This window comes from Lonchura striata, chromosome 4, assembly GCF_050655825.1.
Source record: "Lonchura striata isolate lonStrDom1 chromosome 4, ASM5065582v1, whole genome shotgun sequence".
Lineage (NCBI taxonomy): Eukaryota > Metazoa > Chordata > Aves > Passeriformes > Estrildidae > Lonchura > Lonchura striata.
Genome location: NC_140706.1, coordinates 69,835,588 through 69,848,400, shown reverse-complemented (window position 1 = coordinate 69,848,400; position 12,813 = coordinate 69,835,588). Strand labels below are relative to the sequence as shown.

The 12,813-nt window shown below is 41.2% G+C and overlaps 1 protein-coding gene across 14 annotated transcripts in view; it reads left to right on the top strand.

The window, feature by feature from the left end:
- Positions 1 to 12,813, top strand: part of ANK2 (ankyrin 2) — a 275,878-nt gene that overhangs the window by 174,794 nt on the left and 88,271 nt on the right. For 12 of the 14 annotated variants that reach the window (XM_085579383.1, XM_085579389.1, XM_085579388.1 and 9 more), the window contains 5 exons: positions 5,322 to 5,420; positions 8,520 to 8,705; positions 9,155 to 9,178; positions 11,025 to 11,123; positions 12,275 to 12,373. In XM_085579383.1, the coding sequence (XP_085435509.1) occupies positions 5,322 to 5,420; positions 8,520 to 8,705; positions 9,155 to 9,178; positions 11,025 to 11,123; positions 12,275 to 12,373 (507 nt within the window). The remainder of the gene's footprint in view (positions 1 to 5,321; positions 5,421 to 8,519; positions 8,706 to 9,154; positions 9,179 to 11,024; positions 11,124 to 12,274; positions 12,374 to 12,813) is intronic. The other 2 variants (XM_085579382.1, XM_085579385.1) reach the window with 2 other exon arrangements.

Sequence of the window (12,813 nt, the reverse complement as noted above, 5' to 3'; positions counted from 1 at the left end):
TGGATTGTTGGAGGATTTTTCACTGAGTCACAGAAGGGCTGAGGATGGAAGACACCTTTGGGGCTCATCTTGTCCCCTCTTCTCCTTGAACAAGACCACCCACAGCTGGCTGCCCAGGAACATGTCCTGGTTTTTGAGTGTTTCCAAAGATGGACACTCCAGAGCCTCTCTGGGTGACCTGTGCCAGTGCTTGGTCCCCTCATAGTGAAAAAATGATACTCAGTTTGTGCCCACTGCTTCTGTTCTTTTCCTTCCCTGCATAACATTCTCCCCTTTGAGACAGAACAACCTGCTGGAGCTATTTCCTCTCCTGTAGAGATTCCTGGCAGCTGGGATGAGGGAAGCAGTGCCTGCAAGTAGAACTGTTAGGTGAGGCATAGATGTCACTGGTTTAGACTGGTGGAAAATGGGGAAAACAGGAAGCTTAATTGTCTGTTGCTGAACAAAGATTTAGATTAGGAACTTTCTGTTCTTGTTGAAGTTGAGCATTATTCTTAAGAACAGAAAAGACCCTCACACAGGTCTTGAACTTGAAGGTCCCCAAATGATCATGATCTTACTGAATAAAACAGTATTTTAGCACAGGACCATGGCACACAGATTTTATAATGTGTGTGAGTTGTTTGATGAATAGTTGAAGCTTGTCTCACTCTTGTCTCATTCTTCGTGTCAATATCTGTTGTTTTTTTCTTTTGTTGTTGTTTTTTTTTTGTTTGTTTGTTTTTGGGTTTTTTTGTTTGTTAGTTTTTGGGGTTTTTTTCTTTTTTTGAGTAAAACTAAGCAGATATGAGCATTTGTTTGCAAACCATTGCATAGGTGCCAGTTTTCTTCTCTTTCCTGGTAATCTCTGTCATCCAGTACAGTCTTAAACAGTTCCTGGAGGCCCATAAAATAATACAAAATGGTTAAGTTCATCTGGGTTTATGGTAACTATTTAGTCAAAGGATATGTTGCTAACACTCATGAATCCTCTTCAAATAGGTAAAATGTAGAGATTATATACCTCTATTTCTCTCTTTTCTTTATCAGTATGAAAAAAATGATATATATTCATATATGGATTCAAGGTATATAGATACAATAGGTATATGGACACTAAAGCCCGCAGCTAACAGTTCAGTACTGCCTGCAAAGAAGAACCTTAGTTCCTTGAAGGCCTGCCATGAAATAAACCTCCACCAAGCTACAGAACTGCATGATTTTCTTAATACTCTAATAATCCCTCTGCTTCTTCAGCCCGTGTTCTTCATTAGGGCTTGGGGACAATTTAATGATACAAATTCTGAGTCATATACAGACTTGCCAATTTACATTAATAGCTTGAAAAATCATTTGAGAGCTACTAATTTTCTCCAATTAGCCAGTAAATCAGTGAATATAGTAGAAAGAATGGAATATGAAATATTTTATATTTAGTTATAATTTCTCATTCTGACTTTATATTATAGCAGTAAACATCTTGCAGTACACATTTGTGGGGGTAATGAAATTGGAGTATTCTGTGCTCACCATGAATACTCTGATGAAACTATTGTTTGGAAATGAATGTTATATATCATTACACAATTAATTTTGATTTTTCAGATGATGTACCAAATCTAAGCATACAGACAGAACATGATTGCACAGCTGGGCTTTAAGGGAAAGAAAATTGTAGTGCATTTCTCCTTTTCCAGGTCACAGTCACTATTCTTCCTTTAATTCTGGATGCTATGGGATCATAAACCTAGTGGAAATTTATTGAAATACACAGTGCTCACCACTGGCTCAATAAACCTGATGAGTACCATTCCACATGCTAAGGGGCGAGGTCAGTCTCCCTTGCAGTATGGCCATGGAGAAGCATTTCCCATGGATACAGCAGGATACACTTGGGGGTAGTGAAACAAAAGGGAAAATATTTTCTTTCGTTTGGGGAGCTATGGGATTTTGAGCTTTGACATATCTCTAGAAGCAGAATAGAGAGCTGCAGGTGTACAGCTCTTAGCAACTTAAAGACGAGAAACAAGGAATAGGACTTTAGATTGAGAAAAGGGAATGAAAGGAAAGGAAGGGTCTGGTTTTTTTGGGCATTTTCACTCAGAAAAGTGCAGGACTGGCTGAGAGAGAGAAACTTGTTGGGGAGGAGACAGATCAGAGAAACCGTGTGGGGTGGGAGGGAGATGGAACACCTGGGATCCAGTGGCCAGGGGAGAAGAAAGAGCGCCAGCAGGGCTAGCATGTAATCTCACTGCAACTCTGCCAAGGAGAGCAGGCATATTGGGAATCCTAAAATAGGAGTTTCCTGGCCATGGGCCAGGATTGTTGCAGTTGGGGACACTGCAATTAGAAGCTGTGAAACCAGAGCTTCACTGAAAGCAGACTGAGAAAGCAGACTTCTTCCTGCCAGCAGACCAAGTCAGGCTTGACCTTGCCAGGGGGAGAAATTCAGAGGAATGTTTTCCAGCATGTCTGGTAAAGGCAGTTTTGCTCATAGCTCTTAGCATATTGTAATTCCCAAAATGAGCCAGATTTCAATAAAATATACACAGTAGTTTCAGACTATAAATAAAGCCTGAAGGAAAACAAAGATACTATGACTTTCTCTACAAGAATTTTCTTCCTCCTAATTTCTGTAGTTTCAGGTGTGATTACAACACAGGTATGATAAAACGTGTACACTCTTCTGGATCTCTGTGTAGAAAAACATTAAGTATTTCTCGGTATTAAAAGGTCATGAAGTCGTGTACACGTTGTTTATAGTCTTCTAATCCAGGATTTATTGTCCTAGTTCTGTTCCAGAACCAGGGACTTGAGTTGATTAAAAAAATTAGATTCTTCAAAGCTTTTAAGCAAATTGATTTAGTGTGGCTTGAAAATAGTCATATTCACCCAATTCAGTCAGTGTGATCCTTATAATGTTCCAAGCTAGAAGGATTTTACAAATGGCATGTATTACATTTGAAAGATGAGATTTTACCATGAAAATGCTGATGAGTTGAGTGGAAAATTACTATGAGTTATCCCTCGTAGTTTGCCACGTTGGTTCTTTGCGGAGTGGGAAGGAGAGCTGGAACAGTGAGCCAGCTCATTTACCTGCAGGCTCTTCTGTGCTGTTATTTACAACTGCAACAGAAAAGAACCCAATCTGTTCCTAATTCCCTCTGCCAGCTCATGCCTCTGCTTGGCAATCCCCTGCACCTTCCCAGTTACTCAGTGAAGAGCCTTCCTTCATTTTATGTTGATGGGATCTCTTATATCCCCCTCCCTGTTAAGAGCTCAGACAGCTGAGGAGCAGCCAGGAGACCAGAGATCCCTGACACCTCAGCTCCTGCCCCAGAGGGAATATGGGAGAGGCTGGCTCTGTGTGCTTCCAGTTTGCTGCCTGGTTTTAGCAGTGATTTGGGATGAGGAAGCTTCCCATCAGCCTGACCTTATTGTTAAGAAGCTTTTCTTGATGTCTTACCTGAATTTTCCCTCCAACAGCCTTGTAAGCTCTGCTTTTTTTTGGTTTAGACATCATGATCACGAAGAACAGAGCCCTCCCCTTTAAAGACTGTTTTCCTTCACTTTGCCCTTTCCATCCAGAGCGCCAACATTTATTAGCCTTTTCTCAAAGAAAGCTTCCCTAAGGAGATAGATTTTTATGCCAGTGCAAGGGTTTTCATTATTACAGCAGAATGAGCTCCTTGACCAGTGATCTGTCTCTGGAAAACTTCTGTGAGCTCCAGGGCCTTTTCTACAGAATTCTTCTCTTACTTGTTACTCCCTGTGTGCATAGTTTATTTTTCTTGCAGTAGTGCAGAAGGTTGTTTTGGCCCCTACTAACTTAACTTTCCAGGTCTTTTGGCCACAGTTTCAAATGATGATCCTGTGATATGATGGACTTGCAGACTATGTTGGCCATACTATCTGTGACTATAATAATGTCCATAGTTTGAATAATTTCTGAGAATATTGGATAATTGACTCTTGTGCAAAGCCACTCAAACCCCCTCCATTTTGGCACTGAACTGCTGTTAAGTGTTCTCTGGGTGCCATTTTTTAATTCTGTGTCCTAAGATTGTTGATGGAAATGCCAGGATATTATGCAAAACAGCATTAAAAGATTTGCTACAACTTTTATGGCAGATATCATAGGGCATCCACAACATAAATAGTGTTAATTGCCTGAACAGCCCTCTACATTTGTAAACACAGAGGGGGGTTGTAAAGACATCAGTTCTCCAATTTCTGTGTTATGTAGTGACTGAAAAATGAGATTTCATTTTGTTAGGAAATTATTGGAATGTTTCCACAGCAGGTTTCCTAGAAAGAATAATATTGGCTTCTCTGAAACAAGGTTTTAGCTTATCATCGTGTCTGTATTCTGACTGCTTGTGTGAATGCGCAACCCTGTCATTCACTGTAACAGCACACAAGATAATGAAAAATCAACTAAATCGCATGTTTGAAATCTGGTGTATGGTTTATTTTCTAGTTAAAAGTGACATTTCAAGCCAGAAGATTTTGTCCTCTTATGTTATATTGTAGTCTACAGAATACTGAAGAATTTTCTAAGAGCTTCTTAGAAATCCTAAAAACTTTTAGAAATAAATTATTGATCAGGCAGACAGCTCAATTCCATTCCTCTTTTTCATCAAGATTTTATAGGTAATTAATTACAATTGTTTGCATTAAAATACTTTATTGCAAAGAAAGAACTCACATTTCTACTGTAGGTTGATTGACTTAGAATAATTTTTTAAAGTTATGTTTTATCCAGAGCAAATTATTTTAACAAATTTGGGTAATTTTAATTTAAGTTTTCAATTAAATGATAACCGAACCTGTTATGTGGGCAGAAATGCAGTTGTTTCTTTGCAAGGCTGAGTTCCTTTATGTTGGATGCTTTGCAATGTTTTATGTATAATGTTTTATGTTAAGCCTTTGCTATCTCTACTAAGCTTGTCAGAAGATATGGACTTCATGGTCTCCAGGGGATGACGTCTTTGGTTAAGTAAATGTAATAAATGGAGGAAACTCTTGCTTTCCTGTCAGCTTCCATAAAACTTTATTGCCAGCTTTACATCCCTGAGCATTATCAGCAAGGAATAGCTGTATTAATAATTAGTGTGTCCATTGCTTCCTTAAAATGTCAGAAAAAAATGAGTGTGAAAGCATGGAGAGTACTGCGGGTTTAAATGTCATTGAACATGACAGTATTAAGGGAAAAATAAAAGCCTGTTCTTACATTGTTAGAATAACACAAATGTATTTTTAGCTGTGTATCCACTTGTGGTTCATTATTGTTGGGACATATAATTTCAATGTGACACTCTTTTCTCCTGTGTCCTTCCTAGAATGGCTTTACTCCTTTGTACATGGCAGCTCAAGAGAACCACATTGAGGTGGTGAAATATCTCCTGGAGAATGGAGCCAACCAAAGCACAGCTACCGAGGTGAGGGGGTTTTTTCATATTTTTCTTTGCTTGTGTGTTCAGATCACTTGAAGTCAGAACTGTGTGGGCTGTCTCTAGAGGGCTTGTCTGTGTCCATTGGCATCAACAGGTAGTTGTTAGCAAACTTTGTTTTAGAATCACAGAGTTGTTTAGGTTGGAAAAGACCTCTCAGATCGAGTCCAACCATTAAGGCAGCACCAGGGTCTTGGGATTTTAGTTGAATTCCCAAATTGGTGAGGCTCTCTATGGTGCTGGGTTCATAAAACCATTTGGGAGGCCACCTGCTCCTGCTTCTTGCTTCTGTTCCCTTGAGTTACACTGATTCTGAGGCTCTCCTGTGGCGTGGTGTAACTTGTGAGTTCATTATTGGCTGTGACTGGTGTAAATTGGAAATCAAATGGCTAACAAGGATTGCATCAGTGAGCTTGATGCAGTGAGGCTATTTTCTCCACTGACACTTTATTTTTACTGCTGGACCATGTGGGTGTAAATAGGCAGAAATATGGTATTAACTGGGGATGAGGACTGTAAACCTGTACTAACTCTTGTGCAAGCAGGAGAGACACCCAAGTTGGAGAGAGAGGAGACAGAGGAACAGAATCCCACAAGCTTCCTTCCACATATCAGAGGATTTAAGAGCAATGGAGAAAACTGTTTCCCCTTTCTGCCAAATGTTCTTTATTCCAGCTAAGGGAGTGAATGAATGGGCTCTGTGCTGCAACATGTGTCATCTTCCTGTTTGCTCTATGGATGCGGATGTGCCATGAGAAGTAGCTATAGCAGAATTCCTCTCTGGCCAGAGCTTTTGTTCCTGTTTGTAGTTTTCTCTGGTCTGTCCAGAAACATTCCCTTTCTGGATTGCCTTCACAAGTGGATGAATTTGCAATGCTGGTGCATTTATGCTCCCTCCCTTTCCCTTCAAACCTGTCAGTGTTAACAGCTGTCTTACTGTCCCTTCTCTCAGTGGATACTGTACTATTTGATGACAGCTCATAAAATAATCCCCTCATAGATGTGGCGATCACATTACATGTCAGCTTTCTGAAACACAAAATCCCATATGATTGCCAGGCAACGTGGCAGAAACACACTCCTTGTGCAGGAGCCAGGTGGAACTGGGGCTCTCCATGAACCCAGCCCTGCTGCAGCCCACAGTCACCTGCTGGCAGCCAGCTCTCAGCAACTTCTGCTGGCTGGGAATTAATTCAGTTTACAGGAATTGTGAGGGTGAGATGGCTGTAATTCATGTGGCCTCTGTTTGAATGCAGACATCCACAGAATGCACACTGTAGTCTGGTTTTCTAGAAAAGGCAGAGAGGAGAAAACACAAAATAGATTCCTACTCTGACCCTGACTCCAAATTTGTCTTCTGCTGTCAGAAAGATCAGTTTGCATTCTGTAGCTTGTAAAGTAAAGGCTCTTGACCTCTTTGCTGCTTAGCTAGGTGAGTTTCAGGCTCAGGTCCTGCTGAGGTGATGGCTTCCATGATTGTGTGAGTGTTCCTGAAGGAAGGCCTGAGCCAACATCGCTTTCACATGTGCCCAGAGTTCATCTCATGAATACGATGAAGAAATGGTACATTCAGTAAGATGGGATGATAGCCTGAACTGTGGATGTCACTGAAATACAGGAAGAAGGTCCTTCTGTTTAGCATCAAAGACTGGCCCTCCTGGTGGGAGGTGAGGACATGAAAATCAGTCTCCAGGCTTTGCTCAGCCATGCTTCCTAGAGGCAATAGGAGGGGGAATGCAGAAAAAGTTCAGTCTTTCTAGAGAAGGGTGCATGATGAAATGGTGCAAATCAAATGGGTGAACTTGTCTTTGAAGCCTTGAAACTTGCACTGCCTTTGGATGCATTTCATTTCCTCTCGCACTTATATACGTGCAGATAAAAAAGGAGCGTAAGGATGAGCTCGGTTTCAGAGTCTCTAATCCAGGATTTGTTCTCATGTTCCCAGAGGCAAAAGGCAAATGCATTAAGCCATTTCAGCGCCTTATGTAGCCCCAATCTCAGAATAATCTTTACAGTTCAGCTGTTTTGTCAGCTGTTCCCCCCTTTTTAATTCAGTGTACAGAATTTAATCTCTATCACAGGCAGAATCCACAGCAGTATCGCTGTTACAATGCACCTACCCACAGCTCAGCGCAAAAGGGAAAGAAAGTTATTTGATTACTGAGGGGAAAAATTGGCTTGGCAATTCTTCAGATGTTTCTTTCAACATATGTTAGCTCTCACTCCTTCCTAACTTGGCCTTTATTCTTCTCTCATCTTTCCATATTCCTACTCTGAAGCAATGCTGTCCCATCTCTCGTGTAGTTGCAGCACACCAGTGCTTGGGGAAGATGCATGACCAGAGCAAGGGTTCAGTTTGAAATCAGAATGAAATATCTGGTAGCCTGTACTACTTCAGCCAGGAGAGCAAGCTGCTATCATGTTACCATGGACTTTAAATCACTGCCCATCCCAGGCACGTGTGGAGGAGCTAGACCATTTTAAACTAATTTAGAAACAAACCTAAAACTATGAATGACAAGCAAAGATTGATTTCCTGATTTTCCAAAAAACATAGATAATGTGATGTTTTCCTTCCTCAAATCATGTTGCTACACATGATCTGGATTTCTTGACTCATGGTTCATGTGTAACTTTGCATGCGAACAGCAGCAAATACATTTGATACCCTTCCTTTTTGAAGAGATGTGAGCTATTCAGAAACATTCTTTGTATATTTTTCACATCGACACTGTTCAGTGCTCAGTGAATTTGCCAAAAAATTGCTCAAAATATGCTTTGTGGCCCATTTTTAGACAAGAAGTAATTAAGGGAGATGCTGTAGAATGATCCTTTGCTTCCACTTGACTTAAAAAAATCTTACTTTGAAGTGTAAAAGATCTTTCAAAGCATTTCAGATACCTGAAAGCCTTTTGAAGGTGTTTGAAAAAGTTAAAATGTTGTGCCTCCAATCTCACATCCCTAGAGATGGAGCGCGGAGGTGGAAAACAGCTGGGAATGTGCTTCCCGAGTTGGTGTGCGCAAAGGGCGCAGTGCAGCTCCCCGAGGCTCCGGCCGTGCTGAGCACCCCTTGTTTCCTGCCCCCAGGACGGTTTCACCCCTCTGGCTGTGGCGCTGCAGCAGGGACACAACCAGGCCGTGGCCATCCTGCTGGAGAACGACACCAAGGGCAAGGTGCGGCTGCCGGCGCTGCACATCGCCGCCAGGAAGGACGACACCAAGTCGGCGGCGCTGCTGCTGCAGAATGACCACAACGCCGACGTGCAGTCCAAGGTAACGGGGCGGGCTCTGGGCCCAGCAGCAGCACCTGGAATCCCTGCATCCTAGTGGGCAAATGGAACTGCTCCAGTGGGGAAGGACAACTTGCTCCACCAGTATCACCAGTAATACCTTGAAGTGTGCAGTCTTAAGCTACACAGTAATTACCAAGTGCTCATTATTTCATGTTTTAGTTATGCCTCTCATTTCTTTGGTAACCAGCTTTTTCTCATTATTTGCAAACCAGAAGCCCCTGGAATGGAAGCAGAATCGCTGCTTCCCTATTAAATAGGGTATTTGTTTATTGCCCACAGGAGCATAGGTTGTGTTTAAAGTTAATGCATGTTTGAATGGCTTTTCCCATAATTAACAGCATAACTCATTTCAGAAAAAGCAACATAGTTCTTCATTTTGCGGCCAGTCTTTAATATTGTTCCTCTTTTTCCCAAACCATGCTGCATCAGATGATGGTGAATAGGACGACTGAGGTACCGACATCAACAATTTTTAATTACTCTTTCTGTTACTTATGATTATTTTCACTGCTCTTTACCAGTATTTCTTTATTAGTTAGCAATAAAAGTGAAGATATTACTATTTTTTTAATACATAGGAATTTCTGGTTCAAACCCCCCTATTTTTATCCATCCTTTGTCTTAGAATTTCTTTTTATTTGTGTCAGTACTGAAGGACATTTTTGAGAATTCACATCAATCCAAAGGAGTCTGAATCAAGTTACAGAGCTAAGAGGATAAAGATGCTTTTTTAGCTCAATTTCATTAATTATGAAAATGCACTCACTTGGCATAACTAAATCTGTGTGTCTGGCTGAGCCAGAATAATGGTAAAATTAATTTTCTGTCTTTTACAATAATAAGCATAATCAAATTCCCCAAGGTAAAAACCTGTTCAGGGCACCTGCTTATTTTTACCATTCTTCTTCTTACAATCTTTTCCATAAAGTTTTTGCAAAGCCTTCAGGGACAGTACATATTCAGAATTTACCTGCAGTAAATAACACATTTCTTATATGGATTTTACTTCCACTAAAAATCATGGGGTTGATTGGCTTAGACTGGGATTTTCCCCAAAGATCATTCCCCCTTTTAGGAGGAAGAATAAGTTCCAAGAATGAAACTGTTGTTTCAATACCTGCTTTTGAATAATAGAGTTTCTCTGCTGGAGGAGGGAATGAATTATGGATGCACGTGCCCATGGGAAGGTGCTTCCCTCTTGGTGTGTGCACACGTGAGCAGGCTGCCAGGAGGCAGCAGTGATGTGAACTGAAGGGTGACAGCTTCCCTGGGCACCTGCTCCATGGGGCATGTTCTTCCCTGAGGGAAAGGGCAAGGGGCGCTGCAATGCCTGCTGAAGGAGAGCAGCACATGCCCACATTCCTTTGTTCCAGGAATAGCTTAAAATGGTGGTTTGGATACTGAGAGGAAGGAAACCTAGCTGTGAGCACACTGTAGTATAGAAGCTGGAAGTACTCCTCACTTTCTATAACTATCAGCAAGATCCAATCAAATCAGTGTAAAGCTCTTCAGGGAAACCTCAAAAGCAAGGCCTTTTCTAGTTGAATTACTTATGAGAATAAAAGCTTGCTCTCTGTCCCAGTTTCTGAAAATTTAATCCTTTTTTATGTTGTCAAGCGATTCTACATCTCATAGCTGGAGCAGGTTTCACCTCCTAGTATTTAAAACACAATAAATAAAATGTGTTTTTTTTATTTATAGATTGCAAACTTTCTTCAGATCCTTTGCAATCCAATTTGTATATAAATATAAATAATTATGATTATTTTAGTATACTACTAAGTAATTTCTCATATAAACCAAACTCTTTAATTTAATTTTGAATAATACTGCTTTTGAAAAACAAAGGAAAAAAACCAATAAGGAAATATGTTGTTCATATTTCTATTTCTAAGAGGAGTAAAATAGGAGTCCAACAACTTTTGTGGTTTCTTTTCCAACCCCAATAAATAGATGCAGCCTAAAAGACCCATGTTGCTTCCAAATGGTAATAAGGAACTTGCTTTATTTTCTTTAAGAATGGCTAATACATTAATATTTTCTGTGATGAAAACTGCTCTTATTGGCCACTGATGCAGGGGGTTGAGTTGGGGAACAAAAGAATGAAGCACTTTTGATAATGTCCCACCTGAGAACTGGCCTCTCTGCCTGACAGGCTGTGCTCTAGAAGAAGTGTAGACATGGTCTGGATAAAATTGACACGATGCATTAGTGGGGCAGCATTGTAAACTCAAGCTCTAGTTCAGCTGGTGACCTTGCATGAGAAGATTTCCGTAACGAGGGCTGTTTCCCTTTGTAGAGCGGCTTTACCCCTCTGCACATCGCCGCGCACTACGGCAACGTCAACGTGGCCACGCTGCTGCTGAACCGTGGAGCTGCAGTCGACTTCACAGCCAGGGTATGGACTCATCCCTTCATCTTCCTGCTTCTGGTGGCCTACAGAAATGGGAGGGGGTCTTTGGGTTACTCTAAGGCAAGAGATGAGTGAAGAAAGGAGCAAAGTAATGCTGAAGTTCTGTTGGGACCAAAGATGTCTTTTTTGCAGTAATTCTGAAAGGCTGTTTCTGTGCAATGCCCTGGAGGCCTTGGGAGTTGTGTAACAGCCAGTATTCCCAGCTGGAGGAAGTAGGATCCTTTGGCAGCTCCAGAAAGCTGATGCTCTTATAATGTGTCAACTCCCTTCGGCTTTTCTGTTTGTTAGATATACTCCGGAAATAGATGTAGGTTTGATTGGCTTTTTTGGTATTCAGTATTTGCTACACCACTTTAATTCGATGTTTTCACATGTAACTACATTTCAAAACCAGAAAGTATGTTGCTGTTATACAAATTCACAATAAAAGAACTAATTAATCATGATTACTCTTTCATGGTAAACAACTGCAGAGTTACATGGTACAGCCTCTTTGCTGTTGCACGTTACGTAGTTTGAAGTGAAAACTTTGGTAATCTCAACCCAGCTTCCAGGTCACAAGTTTGCTGTTTGATTTTGCCAGACACACTTTGAATTACTTCAGGGTTCTGCCTTCCAGACTGACTCCCTCCTGTTTCCAATCTGGACTAGCTGCTAATATTACCTCTTGCCTCACCCAAAGTGTTTTCAAGGACTTTCAGCCTACACAGCCTACACAGCCTACCACCCCTTTATGCTCTTGGCACTACACAAGAAGGTTTCTTTGTGTAGGAGTGACGCATTTGTGTCCTCTGTGTACGTTGCAGTGATTGAAATGCTTCAGTGTTTTGTGACTATTGGCTCATTGGGACTCTGATACATGTTTGTGTATTTGTCTGGCCCTGGGGCTGCGATGTTTGCTGCTTGGGCAGATGCGCTGCTTCCTTCATTCAAGGACCCCGAAACAATGGAGAAGGAACTTTGCTTAGGAAGGAATTACTAACCCTAGCTTATATGGTGTGTGCTGATGCTCTAGTACATTCTTGTTTATTCTCTACAATGTGATGGTCTCATTTTTTGTGATCCAAACCCAAATTCACCCCCATTGCACACCTTCAGATCCATCCAGCTCATTGTTTGTTCTTTCCATGGTGTAGAATGGAATCACCCCACTGCATGTGGCTTCCAAAAGGGGAAACACAAACATGGTGAAGCTCTTGTTGGATCGCGGAGGGCAGATCGATGCCAAAACCAGGGTGAGTCTTTCTATTCCCTGAATATGATATTATCCCTTCTGGGGAATGGACTGGGATTTTTCTCCTTGCTTGCTTTTGGGGATTTTTGTGTGTGTTTGTTTCATGTGGACTGCTTTCAATTGTATCAGACTAAAGAACAGCTGGTATTAGTGATAGTAGGATGCAGAAATACTATTTTCTTTAGTCTTCTGTATAACCTGCCAACATCATACAAGAAAAAGCTGATGAATCTTGTGCCTTTCAGGGAATAAGCCTGTTAGTTGGTCCAACTTGACATGACACAAGATGATGCACAACAGATGTGATGCACAGCAAAAGGAAATGGAAGATCTGGACTCAGCTAAGCCTTTCAGTCCCCTAACACCTAAATGTCCATGCTAGTTGCAGTATGCCCTGTGGAAGCTCTAGTGAGCTCAGTCCATTTTTATTGGAGAGCTGAT